This window comes from Vipera ursinii (genome assembly GCF_947247035.1).
Source record: "Vipera ursinii genome assembly, chromosome: Z".
In the NCBI taxonomy this organism is placed as follows: Eukaryota; Metazoa; Chordata; class Lepidosauria; order Squamata; family Viperidae; genus Vipera; species Vipera ursinii.
This window is the reverse complement of record NC_139517.1, coordinates 27,044,399-27,061,733: the sequence shown is the minus strand read 5'-3', so window position 1 is coordinate 27,061,733 and position 17,335 is coordinate 27,044,399. Positions and strand designations below refer to the sequence as shown.

General features: G+C 44.1%; 1 protein-coding gene across 7 annotated transcripts; it reads right to left on the bottom strand.

The window, feature by feature from the left end:
- Positions 1-16,714, bottom strand: LOC310650318 (E3 SUMO-protein ligase ZBED1-like). Of its 7 annotated transcripts, none has more exons than XM_083379205.1 (7): positions 16,548-16,646; positions 15,327-15,395; positions 15,071-15,154; positions 12,965-13,227; positions 7,846-7,910; positions 7,089-7,246; positions 1-3,930 (listed from the first exon to the last, which is right to left on the bottom strand). In XM_083379205.1, exons 4-7 carry the CDS (start codon positions 13,004-13,006, stop codon positions 1,910-1,912), a joined length of 2,286 nt encoding a protein of 761 aa, XP_083235331.1. In that variant the 5' UTR covers positions 13,007-13,227; positions 15,071-15,154; positions 15,327-15,395; positions 16,548-16,646; the 3' UTR covers positions 1-1,909. The 7 variants fall into 7 exon arrangements, with proteins under 7 accessions (XP_083235331.1, XP_083235330.1, XP_083235327.1 ...); XM_083379204.1 differs by lacking the exon at positions 16,548-16,646 and adding an exon at positions 16,368-16,450; XM_083379201.1 differs by lacking the exon at positions 15,071-15,154 and having other exon boundaries at positions 16,548-16,714.
- Positions 16,715-17,335: the final 621 nt, after the last annotated feature.

The window sequence follows — 17,335 nt, the reverse complement described above, 5'->3', positions numbered from 1 at the left end:
ATTAACCCCCCCCCAAAAAACCCCTAAATAAAACTCATTTTAAAGTGAAGAGGGTCCTGGCTGTATAAACCTGTCTTCAGCTGTTCCTCTTTCATTTGATAACCCTGAACTTTTTAAGGTGTGCAAAAAGCATGGGGTTTAGGATAGGAGAGAATTAGAAAGGCATTACGTAGGGAAGGGCCCGATCAAGAGGCAATGAAAAGTCTAGTGGCTAAGGCACCAAGCTATAAAGTGGGAGGCTGTGACTTCTAATCCTGTCTTAGCCATGAAAGCCAGCTGGGTGACCCTGGGATAGTCAATCTCACTGGGTTTTTATTTTGGCGGGGAATGAATTTGCCACCTTGAGTTATCTGTAAAAAAATAATAAAGGCTGGGTATAAATAAAATAGAAGGGACGCGGTGGCTCAGTGGGTTAGGACACTGAGCTTGTCGATCAGATGGTCGGCAGTTTGGCGGGTCAAATCCCGAGTGCCGCGTAACAGAGTGAGCGCCTGTTACTCATCCCAGCTTCTGCCAACCTAGCAGTTCAAAAGCACGTAAAAATGCAAGTAGAAAAATAGGGACCACTCCGGTGGGAAGGTAACAGCGTTCCGTGCGCCTTTGGCGTCTACTCATGCCGGCCACATGACCATGGAGACGTCCTCGGACAAGCGCTGGCTCTTTGGCTTTGAAACGGAGATGAGCACCGGCCCCTGGAGTTGAAAATGACTAGCATGCATGTGCGGGGGGGAACCTTTACCTTTTTATAAATAAAATAGAGAAATGGTAAGTGCTTTCTTTGATTTAAAGATCAATGCCCCCCAAATGGAAGGAAGGCCAGAGGAATCACAGTACTTTTCTAGTATCCGTTCTTCTTTTGGCTGTGTATCTTGATTTTGGGGGAAGGGTGAGGAGAAGAGGGAATGCTGCCTATATTCACTGTATCCATAGTGCAAGTACGATATCTCACTACTAGGGAGTCCTCCATCAATTATGTTGTCCATCATCATTCCATTAGGTAGTAAGAGAAAAGGCTTGGTTAATGTAGCTTTTGTTTAGATACTCCAGGGCTCCTTGTAAAGCAAAAACACATTGACATCAACCACATGCCTGCTTGATTTGTGTCTGAACCTAAACTTCTTGAAATATTCCATGCCCTCCTTCTGTTTCCCTGAATTGGTGCTGTCATTATTTTCAGCTCTCTATGCCATTCAGCATATTTCTACCCCCTTATCTTCTCCCTGTAACAAATCTGTTTCCCTACAGTAAGTATGGGCTAGTCCACTCCTATTCCTCTTTTTATGTTCCCACTTACTCTTCATACATCATCTTTGTCCTCAAATGATCTCTCCTTCTGACCCATACATAGTTTGTGTCGTTCCCCCCCCCCCCCCCCCCCGGTATATCTATGAGAGGCGAGGACTACAGCCATACACTCTCAAAAACATTCATTTCCCTTACATTTATGGAATATTCCAGCACATCAGCCCTCCTACTTCTTTGGAAGATTCAACATGATCTAATTTGGCCTCCTCCCCTCCCTTCCTCCAAACAAAGCCTACTAAAAACCACAGCTGTTTCTTTTATTCCAGATCAGCCTTCTTAGCCAGTAGTCTACAACTTCACTGAACTAATATTTTCATAGCTCCCAATCAGCTGGTGGGAGTAGAGGGAAATTGTATTTTGATCCCTGATTGATGCAATTCCAGGTCTGCCCTAGTTTGGCCCACCCCACAAAACCACTCAAATGGTTTGTTCTATTCCCCTTCCTCCAAAACACAGCAGACTGCAGTTGCCCTCTAGGCCTTTTGGCCAGTCCAGCAGAGGGAAATAGATACAGGACACATGAGAACTCTCCTCCAATTTCAACCTTTTGTGGTGGAATGCTATAGGTTCCTGCAGGTGCTCACCCAAGCCTGCTTTGTGTACTCTAATAGAGCATTGCACGGTTGCCATGGAGGAACACAAGCATATCGACATGCTCTGGTGTCAGGGCTTGGCGCTTAGTGTGGATGGCATCTCCAGTGCTGCTGAAGAGCCAGCCAGCAGGTACTGAAGTAGCAGGCACTCCTAGGAGCTTGCGGGCTGCCCGGGACAATAATGGGTACTGGGTGTGGTGGATCTTCCACCATTGCAGGGGTTCCTGAGCGAGGGCAGATGCTTTGCTGGTCTGGAAGCTGGCTGTCTCCTGCTCGGCTTGCTGATGGGCAGAGCTGATGCCTGGGCCACCACGCATGCTGCAAAGATCTCCCAGCAGGAATTCAATGCCTGCATCTTGCTTTGGCAGCTTGGAAGGGGGCGATGAGGAAGCCACATCAGGCAGGCTGGAGGTTAAGAAAGCAGGGACCTTGGCCAAGTGTGACACTTCGGCCTTGAGCAAGTGTAAAGTTTCCACCCGGTCAGAATGGCTCAGGAAGTCCAGACCACGAAACCGGGGGTCGAGAGCACAGGCTAGATTGAGGGCCTGGTTAACTTCAGGGCTGGAGAAATGGTGGTTCAGTTCTTTCTGAGCTGCTGCTTTGGCTTCAAGGGTCAGAGCAGAGTCCCACTCACCGGCCACCAAGTGCTTGTAGAGGAGGCTAGTTAACACGGGTTTGACTAGGGCGAGACTGGAAAAGGGATCTTTGGTAAATGTAGAGGTAGCAATTGCCATGGGCTTGAGAACTTGGACTATGTCCTGAAGGGCTGCCCAGTCCTGTGGGTGCAGGGCTGCCTTTCCATCAGGACCGAGCCCTGACAGAGACTTGCTATACTCTAGCAAATCCTGCAGAATTGTGTAGACACTGTGCCACTTGCTCCCATCTCTCAGGAAGCGGCTGAGGTGGGCTTGCAAGAGGGGCTCCTGGAACCACAGTTTTTCATTACGACCTGCCCCTGTCAGTGCCCAAGAAGCCAAAGAACAGAGGCGCTCCAAGGCACTCTGGGCCACCGGCTGGCCCAGCACTGCTTCCATTGCTGCCCGCAAGGCCTGCCCAATGCAAGGCAGGGCTGTCCACCCCAGGGCAGCAGCTGCTTGCTGGATGGCAGGACCAAGGCCTCCCACAGTGTACAAAGTGCTCTCACGTACTCCCCATTCTTTGGTGGCCTCAGCCAGTGCCTCCACCAGGCTCTCGGGGCTGGGGTTCTCAGGAATAGGGCGGCTCGAAAGGACCCTGGCCCTGGGTTCAAAGCAGTCATCCACATAGTGGACAGTTAGTGTGAGGTAGGTTAGAGTGCTGCTGTGGTGCCATACATCCAGACTGAGGGAACACTGGGACAGGCCCCGCACCAGTTCCCAGATTTTCCCTTTCACCTGGGTATACATGTCCTTCAGCACCGTGTGGGCGAGTGCAGCAGCTTCAGGGAGTTTGTAGTTGGGGTCCAGGACAGCTAGCATCTGCCCAAACCCCTCACCTTCTACCACCTCCACTGGCATCAGGTCCAACACAATAAAGTCAGCCACTGCCCGTGTTGTCTGGCCAGGGATTGGAGGTCGGGGAGTTCCAAACTCGCCTGTACCAGCCATTCCTTTGTCAAGGGTGGCCACCTGTGTCCCAACAAGCTGGTTGTACTCACAACGATGTTTGTAGATGAGATGTTGGCGTAAGTTGGTGGTGTTTCCGCTGTAGCTCAGCCGGATTCCACACAACTTGCAGATGATCTTGCTCTTGTCGAGGATGCGGCCATAGGCATCCCCCTGGAAGCCAAAAAAAGTCCAGTAGCGGCTCTGAGCCCGGCCCAAACCCACCAGATTTTGTGTCCCTTCCAGCAGGGGAAATGAGATTCCTCCCACAGGAAAGCCTGGCTTGTGGAGGGGCAGGAAAGATGAGGCAGTGGCATCTCCACACAAATACTGGGTACAAGAAGAAAGAGCATGGGGAGCTGGAGGTGGTGACTGAGTCTTGACATGCAGCTCTTGGAAGAGTTTCATCAGTAATTCTTTCTCGCCAAATTCGTATTTGAAATGCTCACCTGTGGGGGAATGGAACAAATTGCATCACAGGGACAAGACCCCTTGCCCCTATAATTGAAGGTAGGTTTCTTTTCCTGAGCACTAAAGAGCAGTACCAGTTCTGACAGACATATCTGTCCTTCCTCCCATAACAAATTTCACAGATTGAATTTCCCTCCTCGTTTTTATAGATCTGGAAATATGTACAATTTTTCAATTGCAAAACTCTTTGCTGAGCAAGCAGAGCAGACACCTGGCTAGAGGAGATGTGATAGTAAGGAGATGGATTCCCAAGAGGAGGGGGTGCATTGTAGAGGAATAAGGCAACTCAGTCTGAAGATTATGTGTCAGCTTAAAAAAGAAGGAGGAGGGTTTTTGGTGTCCAGCAACAGTTATATTGAGTAATGTTCATTGCCTGTAAACATAGCAGATACTTAGCCCAATAAAATGTGACCCCCCCACAAGAATTAAAGTTCTTCATCTTGCTATATATTAGGGGTTCCCAACCCCTAGGCCATGGAACAATACTGGCCTGTGGCCCATTGGGAACAGGGCTGTCCAGATGGCCATGAGCAGCAGGCAAGCAAATTTATTATTTTTTTTATTTTAATTCCATTTATATCCCGCCCTTCTCCAAAGACTCAGGGCGGCTTACAAGCTTAGCAGTAGCCTTCATTCTATGTATATGCCTGCTTATTAGGGCTTTCACACACACCCCAAGCGGCATTATTACAAAGTCAGCTTAATTGCCCCCAACAATCTGGGTCCTCATTTTACCTACCTCGGAAGGATGGAAGGCTGAGTCAACCTTGAGCCTGGTGGGATGCGAACCTGTACTAATTGCAGGCAGCTGGTGTTACTTAAGGAGGCATTAGTCCACTGCTCCACCAAGGCTCAATGATACCGAAACCATCGCCCTCACCCTGGTTCATGGAAAAACTGACTTCCATGAAACCGGTCCCTGGTGCTAAAAAGGCTGGGGACCACTGCTATATAGAATTAGGATGCCAAGTCTATCAATTTAAAGGGGAAGAAATGAAGCAGCAAAGCTTCCATTAGCTTGGGCTTTGTTATAAAGTTGGTTACATTTTTGTTCAGGGGTGCCATTATCCAAATCAATCTACATTTTCCCCAATGTGTCCTGAAATTCAGATAACTGAGTAAATTAATGTTGAGTAAAACAATAATTTTTAACCTCAGCATGCTGATTGGGGAAATTCTGGAAGTTGAAGTCCATGTATCTTAACAGTACTAAGATTGAGAAACAATCCATGGATAAATGTTGTGTGAATACAGTCATTTAGTAAGCTTGTTAAACCAGGGATATGAAAGCTTCTACTAAGAGAAGATTACATTTTTTCAAGGTATATCTTAGGGTGCACATGGTGAGACTCAATAGCCCTATTTGGATAACAGGACACAAACTTAAAAAAAACAACCCTGCATTAATTGACAAAGTTGGCATTGTTTGAAGCTAAACTAACCTTCCTGGTCAAGTAACTTAACTTGTGTTATGTGAACTATTTACTACACAAGTAAGTCTCCTAATATCTGAAATATAAGAGTGCTCTTCTCCTTAAAATTCTGATGTACATGATTGAGATGAAGCCTAGAGGTGTCTTATTTTTGCCTTTTACCCTCCATGACTGACTAAGATATTGCAAATAAAAAAGGGACAGAAATGGTTGGGAAGATTACTTTATTGCACTAGTTGCACTGGTCCAATCCAGCTGTACTATTTTTTCATCCCCAGAGGGGGAAAAAATTTACAGGGAGAGGAAAGTGACAATTCCCTTAGCTCCTTTTTGGCAGCTGAGAAGGCTAAAAAGAGGCTGTCAAATCACTATTGGAATAATTAAGGATTGTGAGTACCAGGTACACAAAGATGAATCACTTAATTTGGAGAATAAATAATTGGATCATTCATGTCATGTGAACAAGGTCATTAATTTCTTAACAACTTAATTTTTCCCTCTTCCATAACAAGCAGCAAGGAAGGGACAACCTTTTTCAGAGACCTTAGCCGATCTCTTCCGAAAGCTTGCAAGTTAAGCAGTTTGTCCATTTCTATATTAAATATACTCTTGGCTAAACTGTGGGGCCATTGGATATATTTGAACACAATTACTAGTAGAGAAATAATATTACAATGTGAAAAGTTCCTGGTGTGTTTTTTTCTATTGCTAAGAAAATTCACTGCAGAAAGCAATAGAAAACCATTACAATATTATTGCCTTAGAAAAATCATAAATGGCTGAAAAGAAGTAGCTTAGGGCCTCTGATCCCTGGGAAGCTTTACACAGTCCAGGGTACAAAAGAAATCCTAAGAATAAATAGCTCTGATGGTTACCAATCTCTAATAGCAGATATCACTAACAGTGGTAAACTGTATATGCTAATACTTGGCATGCAGTATATGAGTCCAAAGTTCTGTTTAGTATGATAATAGCTATAGATATATAGACAGACAGATATCTCCTTACTCACTCCTATGGGTGGTATGTATTTTTCTTAATCTCAGATCCTCTACTAGAGGGGGTTTGAGGGTTCTGTGCAACATCTTAGCTGCTGCTAGTACTCATAAGTGCAAGGCCTACTTTTTTTTCTGGATCAACCAAATGTTAATCCATTGGTTGTGACAGGAACTGACGAACAGATTTGTTGCCCAGTTTTCATGCCTAAAGTGGGACTAAACTCACTGTCTCTTGGTTGCTAGCCTGGTGCCTTAACCACTGTACTGCACTTATCGCAACCTTGGCAACTTGAAAATGTGTAGACTTCAGCTCCCAGAATTCCCAAGCCAATATGGGGAATTCTGGGACTTGAACTCCACACAACTTTAATTTGCCAAGGTTGAGATAAGTGCAGTACAGAATTTGTAACCCACAAGGATGGGGCAAAATTGAAACCCAAATTGCGACTTTTAACATGATAGGGAAACTTATCAAAGCACACATCTGGAAAGCAATAACAAAAAAACTCCAGTTAAATATAACAACATAACCTTTATTTTAATGTTTAGCATTGCTTTTCGGGATGTAGAAAAATGTGCTGTGCCCATGGCCTCAGCGGTTTAACCCACACGGCAGATTCTTTTAGAAATCCTAAGTGGCTGCTAAAAATGAAGGAAGCAAGGGACCTGGCCATTAGTCCTCTTCCCCTCTTCTCTTTCACTTACCTAAACGCAGTCCTAGAGTGCGAGCATATTCCTCTCCTATCCAGACCAGCAGCTCTGTATCAGCAGGTATAATTTGGCAGACCCGGTAGTAGATGTAACCACGATATTGGAATACAGTTAGGTTCTGCTCATCCTCAGTGGAGGCACATGCCACATATCTGCATGGAGAAAAAGGGATGATGAGTCACTAGAATTGGGGGAGGCAACGTCTTTTCCTTCTTGGTTTTTATATGAACAGTAATTGCAGATTATGTCTCCAGGGAACTACAGGCCTAGTGGATTTAAGGACTCTCCTATGACTTAAGGAAGCAACTGCTTTAAAAAAAAGGGTTAGGCTCATTTGGAGTCCCCAAGGAACAAATGTGGTAGTGTTTGGATTAAAGCCACAAGGCAAATATGTAGTTTTATGCCACAATTGTGCCATAAGAATACAGTATAACAAAATGAGTTAAGCATTCATATTTCCTTGGATGTCCTTGCCCAGTTCTCCTTTAGTAGAGAATTAAAAAAATCAAAATGTTGTTTATCCCTATTCTTCCCTCTATGTCCTCTCATAGATCACCAACACCTCACAAGATTCAAGTGAGATCGTATGCAATAACTTAAGACAATTTGGCAATTATTTGCTTTCTCTCTGTGCTGCTATCTGATGGTGTCAGAAGTTCCATGGATCCCAATTTCTGCAGACGTCATAAAAAATGAAACAGTGATAATTTCCCCTTCAGTTGTTACTGGGTTTCTCTCGTAAGATGCTCACCTCATCCAGTTAGATTTGGAATCATCAGAAGCATCAATGAAAAAATAGGACCCATTGTCCCGGACCTGCAGAGAGAAGGGAAGGAATAGTAAGATCCAATCAAACCCACAAATTCTACCTTTATTTTAGAATTTGTTTGGGATTTTAAGCTGGCTGTAGACAACCTACAGCCAAGGTAAAAAAAAAAAAGGGCTCATGAGGTAAAGAGCACCACCTGCAGTGGATCCCACAGAGAGGGCCTCCTCAGGGTGCCACCGGTCAGAGAATGTCGACTGGTGGCCCCCAGGGGGAGATCCTTCTCTGTGGGCGCCCCGGAGCTATGGAACCAGCTACCGGTTGAGCTCCGGACGGCGCCCGACCTTCGCTCCTTTCGCCGCGAGCTAAAAACATACTTTTTTGAACAAGCTGGCCTGGCCTGATGAAGGGATTGGGGGGGGGGGTTTGTTATGGTTATTTTATTGAGTTTTAAAGATGTATTTTAGTATGTGGGCATTTATTTAATCTTGTTTTAACTTTTGTAATCTGTATTTTTATTCTTGCCCTGTTCACCGCCCTGAGTCCTTCGGGAGAAGGGCGGTATAGAAATAGTATTAAATAAATAAATAAATAAATAAATAAATAAACAAACAAACAAATAAATAAATAAATAAAATCTGAAAAACTCCATCTTAAGGCAGAAATAGGGAAATCAGACTGTTGGGAGAAACTCTAGTGTTATTTACTACAACACAAAGGTTCATCAACAAAGCTATGCACAGAGTAGTGGCCAAGAGAGGCAAAGGTAGATCTGAAATGCCAGCTTGCAAGTATTTTTTAGCAAACTATACCACTCCAAGTCCTCATAGCATACCTAGATACAAATGAACATCTAGCACAGATGGGAGATTCTCAGTAGTGGGATTTGAGGAAGAGAAGATTTTGTTCTTGCGATTGATAATCAATTACAACACTGAACCCTTTGTAAATTATCCTCTACCAATTACTAGAACCCAGCAGTTTCAGCTCTCCCCTTGCTTCATTATGAGCTTTTGTCTACTCACACAGCTTATTGGGGAAATTGATTTTGTATTTGTCACAATCCCTGAATCCTTCTGCACAGCTGTACTTCTTTGAAAGGAATGCCATAAATCACAAGTGATCAGAGTCCATTGTTTTCTATCTGGGAATAAGAGATTGCTGGCACCTGTCAGCATCCACTCCCCCCTTCTGAACTGTCATGAACACTTGCAGTATTTTCAGGGAAAGGGTGTGGACCTGCAGACAATACAACTCTTAAGATCCTGCAGGCATACTTTTTCAAGCTTCCTCTTCAAAAGGCAACTGCAAGACAGCACAACAGGGCTTCCAAATATTCGTTTGGATGCGTTTTATTTTCTTCTTCATCTTATAAAAACATCCTTGGAATGCTCATTTTTAAGTTAAAAGGCAGGGAGCAAGGAGGGTCTTCTCTGAAAAACTGAATGTGGCAGTGTGGTGTAAGGGAAAAGCTGTGAGCTTTGGACTGGGAATCCCAGATTCAAATCCCCAAGCTTCTTTCACTCTTTTCCAGCATAAGCTGTATATATTCTCAGGAGACCTCAGTACAACCAAGCAGAAGACACTGAGCAACTATTGTCTCTTTCATTCCATAAAGGGTAAGGGGAAAAAATAAAACAGCGAAAGAAAAAGATACGAGAAATATATGTAGAAAGTGCTTTGATTTGCAGGATTCCTCTGTTAAATTCTGCTCTTTCCCAGAAACATCCTATCTTCTGAGATTCTTGAGCAGGGCTGTCAAACTGCTGGCCTGCGGGCTGGATGCGTCATGCTGAAACCGCACCCACCCCATTGCTGGCAATGGAAAAAAAGGTTGCAATATGTCATGACACATCACGTGACATTGCGAGTTTGACACCCGTTCTTGAGAATCTAAGCTGAGGAGAGGATCGGAAAGCAAGACACGTCGGGAGGCCAGGCTGATGACCTTTTTTGATGGCCTCTACAAGATGATAGCCTAGTGATATCATTGGAATGGATGCCATTAACATTTTCAGGCAAAATGGATACTTTGAGCTGCCCACCAGCCTTTTTCAGAGGGCTTTGAGGCTTAAAAGATCTATTTTATCCCTTGAGGCCCTAATGTTTACTCCCTTCAGGATGTACTCTGAGCAGACAAAAAAGGAGCTGGAATGGTTTGTAGGAGGCATTGTTTTGGGTGTATAGCATAAGGACTTCATACACCTCACCAAGAAGTTAAATGTGGCCTTTATCCTCTCTTAGAATCTGCTGCCCACCGCCAATAAGCTCTCTGTGTTCACCGTCTTAATCTGTATCTACGACTATGGGATTGATGTAAATATGAGAATAGTAGTCGTAGTAGTAGTAGAGGTTTTGTATGTGTATTATTTTAAATCAGGAATTTCGGCCATGTAAAAGAAGAGGGATTATTATAAAAGATTGTGTGCATATTTTAAAATGTATGAACTAAGTAACTTAAAATAGTAACATGGAACTAGCAACCATTAACTAGTAATGGTTAAGGCACTAGAAAGCAAGAGTCTGTGACTTCAAGTCCCACCGTAGCCATGAAAGCCAGCTGGGTGACCTTAGGTCAGTCTCTCTCGCTTACTCCAACTCGCTTCACAGGGTTGCTATTGTGGGGAAAAAAGGATGAGGAAGATGTGCCGGATATGTTTGCCATCTTTAATTATTTGTAAAAATAAAAAGAGGTGGAATATAAATAAAAAAATAAACTTTCATTTTTATCTTCATTTTTAAATAGTCCAGTATAGGCTGTCTCTTTTGCAATATGAATTCAACAGTGATGTAGTTCTTGACCTAAAGAAAGTTACATAGTTTTGATATCCAGGGAGGATGGATAGTCCACCCTTTGTAGCCCAAAGGTTTCAGAATCACTGGCTTTTATTGGTGATGATGCAGAGCTACAGAGTAAACACAATGGGTTGCACACAAAATCTAACCTGGAAGGAGAAAATATCTTGTTTCCATTCTACCCCAAATAAACAGCCTTGGTGGAGCAGTGGGCTAATGCCTCCTTAAGTAACACCAGCTGCCTGCAATTAGTGCAGGTTCGCATCCCACCAGGCTCAAGGTTGACTCAGCCTTCCATTCTTCCGAGGTAGGTAAAATGAGGACCCAGATTGTTGGGGGCAATTAAGCTGACTTTGTAATAATGCCGCTTGGGGTGTGTGTGAAAGCCCTAATAAGCAGGCATATACATAGGATGAAGGCTACTGCTAAGCTTGTAAGCCGCCCTGAGTCTTCGGAGAAGGGCGGGATATAAATGTAATAAAAATAAAATAAATAAAATAAAATAAATAAATAATACCAGGTCTCTTTTGTAGTGGATAATATACTGGTTTGCAGTTAAGAACTGATCAACTATGATTTAGGGCAGTTTGTATAGTGATCTCCTTGAAGACATCTCAACTTTAATGCATATCCTTAAGATTAATCTTTGTAAATGCACACGTTATCTTCAACTTGTACATTATCCTATTTGTTGTATCTCATGGCCAAACCTGGGGTTGAGAGGGGGTCTGGAAATATATGCCGACCCTTTAACTCCTATTTCCTGTTACAAACCAGTAGCTCACTTTTGTTGGCAGTAAGTTAGATAGACTCTTTATGAGACACATGTAAACCTCGTTTTCCATTCCAATGTCTCAATTAAAGTTGTGGGAAACTGAAGTTAAAAGCTGATTGAAGTCACCTGCTGCAGAAAATAAGGCTAGTGTGTGTGTGTGTGTGTGTGTGTGTGTGTGTGTGGTAAATTGGGAAAGGGAAGGGGACCCAAATTAGTGACACATCCCAGCATCTATGCAATTGCCAGAATGGCAGTATTATGTTTTAATTTTCAATACTCCTATATACTTTTTTACTCACATTTTATCCAAGGACATTTTTTTTCCAAGTAAAAGGCTTTACAAAGTTCTACCAGATGACTTTGATCGTGAAACATTATGTGATTATTTATCTTTTCCTTAAAGGTTTTGCTGAGGTAAAACTGAAGCCAAAAATGTGTGACATAAACATAGATTAAGTTGACATCAGTGATACTTGAAACTCCTGGAACTATTCTGAGAACAATGAAGAGAAGCTGAACAATACTATAAAGTCCTTGTCAAGAAGTGCCCACAGTTAACTAAATCAAGGATGCCTGAAACAACTGTTCCCTATCCCTTTAGGAAATTATTTACTGCTACTACAGCTAAAGTCAATTCATTTGCCTGGAAGCAAAAACCAATCCACTCATTTCCCATTTGTTTTTACTCAGGTAATCTTGCCAGCGGACGACACCCAGGGATAGGGCCTTCTCAGTGGGGGCGCCTGCCCTTTGGAACCAGCTGCCAGTGGAGCTTAGGACTGCCCCCGACCTCCGTTCATTCCGCCGGGACCTGAAGACCTGGCTCTTCGAGCTCTCTGGCCCAGGCTGAGAATTTTAATTTTAATTTTAACTGGGGTTTTACTTATGCAGGGACAAATATAATTTTTTTAATCTGTTTTTAACTTTTGTATTTTTGTTTCTAATCACCCTGTAAACCGCCCTGAGTCCTTTGGGAAAGGGCGGTATATAAATGTAATAAAATAAATAAAATAAATTTATAACCATGTTGGAGCCTGCCCAGGACAGTCGTAAAACATGACAGTCGTAAAACATGTCATCATATGACTGACTCAATATTACATTTTTTCTGGTAGTTGTTAAGTGACACACTCTGGTCATTAGGTGAATCTACAGTTGTTAATGAATGCCAGAGTTATTAACACATGTTGTGTTTTTGCTGAAGACCAGAAGCTAATTTTTGGCAAAAACATTATAAATGATGTTGCAAACAGTCATAAATGTGCTTGAAACGTGTTCATGTGACCACAGTGGGCAGCCACTGGAAATGGGTTGTAAGCAACTTTTTTTGGCCTGTGTGTTTTATAATATCAAATGGCCAGGTCATAAACTGAGTGTCACCTGTACTGAGACAAACAAACACAAGAAAAAAAATGGACAAATCTCTCTCAATAGCCAACAATTCCAAAATCCAGAAGAAATTTCAGCTGAAGTTGTGATATAACAAAGACACCAAGAGCAGTGTACTGTGGTGGTTGATGTGTTGTGCCTTACCGCCCAAGAATAACGGGTGCAGTCACTATGTTCTCGGACCATTTCCCCCTCATAGGGCCCAAAGATGCAGCCACGAGGTAGGGCTGGGAGTGCACTCCACACTCCAAAGCCTCCTTGGGAACGTTCCTTGACCAGAAGTCCCTCAGGCAGGGACAGCAGCGCCCGTGATGGAGCTCTTTCTGGAACAGGTGTGTCAGCCACAAAGGTGGGGGGTCCATGTTGTGGGCAGGAGTCGTGGAAATAAAGACGACAGTCTTCACAGACTGTAAGGGAAAAAATAAATTTAAAAATTGGGTCTTGAGGGAGTTCTGTGTGCTGGGACAAAGACCATATACCAGACATGTCAAACACAAGGCCCGGGAGCCGGATCCGGCCCACGAAGTGGTTTCATGCGGCCCGTGAAGCCATCCTGGAAACAGTGAGGGAACGGCCCCCACTGCCTTCGCCCTGGCCCAGAGACCCTCCTCCTGCCAGAGACCCTCAGATCTGTCCCACTCCTGCCCAGGCCCCCATAGGCACCCTTGATGCGAACGATGTAGAGCTGGCCACGCCCACCCAGTAGGCCATACGCACTCTAGCCACACCCACCCAGTAGGCCGCACCCACCCTGGCCATACCCACCTGGCCCCCCGAGGGCAACCGCAATGCTGATGCGGCCCTCAATGAAATTGAGTTTGACACCCCTGCCATATACCATACAACATGGGTGTCAAATTCGCTGCATTACGTGATGTGTCACGACTTTTTTTGCATTGCCGGAGCTGGGGTAGGCACAGCCTCCGTATGATGCAACTGGCCCGTGGGCTGGCAGTTTGACACACCTGCCATACAGTATAATCTCAGGAAATCAGTTATCAATGAATAAGGCTATTACAGTATATATTTACAATACCTATATTACACCTTTTTTTCTGGGTGTTTCTCCTTCAAATCGTGGGTCAGCAATCCATGGCCTATATGTGACCCTGAGTCTGTGTTTTTTGAGACCCTCCCCTACTGAATGCTGAGTTAGGATTTCTCATTTTCTTGCACAAAACAAGTAACAAAATGCTTCAGTCTTCCAAGATTTAGCACTTAATTGCTGTTTTGTTCATCACAACTTTCAGCTGACCATTTTAAATTAAATGCTGAACAGACGAGAGACTATGCCTGATTTAGGAAACAAACAAATGCAATTCTCACAAGATTTCAAGAGGATTCTGTCATGATGTCTGATTTTAGAGAAGACTTGGAAATGGCCTAAACCAGGGGTGTCAATCTTGCAACCTCACATGACATGAAGTGACGTATCGCAACTTTTCTGCCATTGCTGGCAATAGGGTAGGCGCAGTTTTGCTATGATGCATCTGGCCCGTGGGCCGGCAGTTTGACACCCTGGATCTAAACCAAACTTATCCTTAGAAAATCCTGAGAGGGAGAATATATCTTGTGATGAGTCTCTGCCTGCACCAACTTGAGGCTGTTTAGGGATAGCTTCCTGCTTATAACCATACAAGATGGTGCTTGAAGGATGTTCTAAACTCATTATGCTCTACTCCCTCATTCTCTGCTGCCATTCTCCATCTGTGAGCCTTCTCTATTCTCAGAATTCCTGGCATATCTAAAGGATATAGAAATACGGGGTTTAGGTCCTATGTCTTTTGTACATCCCATTTACTGAGATGGGGGAGCATTGTCACTTGTTACCCTCTTTCTCTTATATAGGGCAAACAACCAACCATCTGTATATGTGTGCCAGCATATGTGTATCTATAAAGTTGTGAACTTTTTGTTCATAAAAAGAACCAAAAGAAATGACTCAGGTCTCATACAAGGGCAAGAACAGCATCTCTCTTCTAGTCATTTAAACAACCCATCTTTTCTCAGAATTCTAATGTGAGTTTGAAAAAATAACTGCTTTAAAGTCAATTCATTTGTTAATGTGCTGTTAATAAAGCTGCATTTTGTTTTCAGGCTTGCAAAATGTCATGCTGCTTTAACAACATGAAGTTTGTGGTATTTTTTCCACATTATTTTCAAAGTCTACAACAGCCCAAGTATTCCCCACCTCCAATCATTACCTAGAGATGATGCAAAAGCAGAATTAGCAAGTGTGCAGCCACTCACCTAAAACTCAGACTATCATAAGTCAGAGAAGGTTTTCAAAACTTGATTGTTCTTGTTTTCATTCCCTCCCCAGATACGATATGGCTAGAAACAGAGTGGGTAATTTGGTGATTTGTGGGAAATAGCCAGTTATCAATATCACTGAGACACTAGTGAATAAATGCAGTACTCTAGTAAATGCTGTGGATTTCTCTGTTAAAAGAAATATGCTGCGGCTACTCTGAATGTGTTGAAAATAATTTTACATATAACTCACAGAGCAGTTCATCCTCCAAATGGGTGCAGGCATCCTCAGCCACTTGCATGGTGTGAAGGACTGGGGACTCTGCAAAATAATGATATATATTTTCCCCATTTCTTTCCTTATTGAGCAGTGTCTTGAACAAAACACTAAGATATCCTTACTGCATTCCTAAATCATTCAGATATCTCGAAAGCTATTTTTCCTGGCCAAGCACTTACAGCTTGTTCTTCTCCACAAAAGTAACCCAATTAGACCCAATCCAATATCTCTGTCAACTGATCAGGCTTTCCTTTTTCTTGGAGCTGCAACCCTCCCCTCCTTCTAAAATGACATTTATCCTACCTTCCCTTCTTCCTGCTCTATTTCTTTGGCACAACTACTATCATTGCTAATCCTTCCCTTCTCACCTATTTTATCTAACCCTGAAATTCCCCAGATATATAGGATTATAGTTCCCAACACTGTCATCCAGCATGATGGCAATGCCAGCTAAGCCACCCTACATCATATTCTAATCTCTTAACTTTTCTACTTTTCAAAGTCTACTGCATCTCCCACCCAGATACAAATCCACCATATTAGATCATACACCCAAACAGCAACACACCACCCCGTCTGCACTTTTTACTAAGAGAAAATTGACTCCCCAAATTAGCCATATCAGTAACTCATTTCTCCAAAAAAGCTAAGTTACTTATCAAAGATTAGGGCCAGGATTGGTCATTGCCAGACACCTGCTGAGATCAATAGGCACAGTCCCACATCTCCTCTGCCATCCAATTCTAACCGCTTCTCAAATGCTACCTTTCTCTTCCCCTGCCTCCTCCCCAGCATGCAAAATCCTAGTCTTTATCCCCAAACTGCTGTTCTCAGATGTCTCATCACTCCTGCCCATGCTAGAAGGGGATGATGGGGTTTGTACTCCACATGCACAGAGCTGGAGACAGTTGCTCTCTCTACTTTACGTGCAGCACCCGCAACATCAAGCAAGCAAAGCAAGCAACAAGGGTCTCCCCACCCCAAGGCAGGCAGCTGTTACCACTCCTCTCCCACCCGCAACATCAAAGAACAGGCCTCCTCGCCACCCAGCTCCTTCCCCGTATCCGAATAGAAAAAAAAACTCCAACAAATTGCGGCGTATGGCTCTTCTTGCCCGGTTTGGGCGGAGCTGGATCGATGTCGATGCGGCAGCTCCTCCCGGCGGACGTCCTCGTGGAAAGGATCGCGGCGTACCGGTGGATAGGGGACGCGCACGCGCACTCCGAAGAGGGGGGGTGGAAGCCAAGGCGACCCCCCCCCCGCGCCGTTCTCCTCCCTCCCCGTTCCATCCAGCGAACCTGTCCTCTGCGCGACAGCGGATCAGCGTCAACAGCCGATCGTTGGAAGCCAGGGTGCCACCACTTTCCTTCTGTGACAGCTCAGCCTCGCCAATCAAAACTCGCTTGAGCGCGGGTGTATCCAATGAGAGGCTCACCGGAGTTTTTTTGTTCGGCCAATGTGGTACTTTATCGATACCAAGATCGGCCCTGGCAAGGCGGGTGTTTGAGTTGCATCCAATGGATTCACTAAGCTTTAATAAGGGGGAATGGTAGAGCATTGTTTCTCTGGAAGGAGCACATAGAAGCGTTGGGACCAATGGGAGACAAGAGGCGATAAAGGGGCGGAGCTTTTTAGAGTTGGAAACAACTAACACGCATGTGCGGGGGAACCTTTACCTTTTAGTAGGAAAGAGCTTTTTGTTAAACAGTAGGTGGCGCTACTCCGGCGACGTTGTTTGAGTTCAGAAGCTAATCAGATCAAAGCTGATCAGTTACGGTACATTTGGAAGGACAGCCCTGAAATCACAGGAATGTTAAAGAAAGCAACAGCAACGCAGTTCTGTATTTTCCATGTAGAGCAGAACTGGGTTGCTGTTAAAGATAAGTTAATAATAGCATCTCAGGGGCTTGGCTAGAGAGAACAGGTTTGTCAAACGTTTGCCTATGTTTGCACAATATGCTAATCAACTCAGACTATGCTGG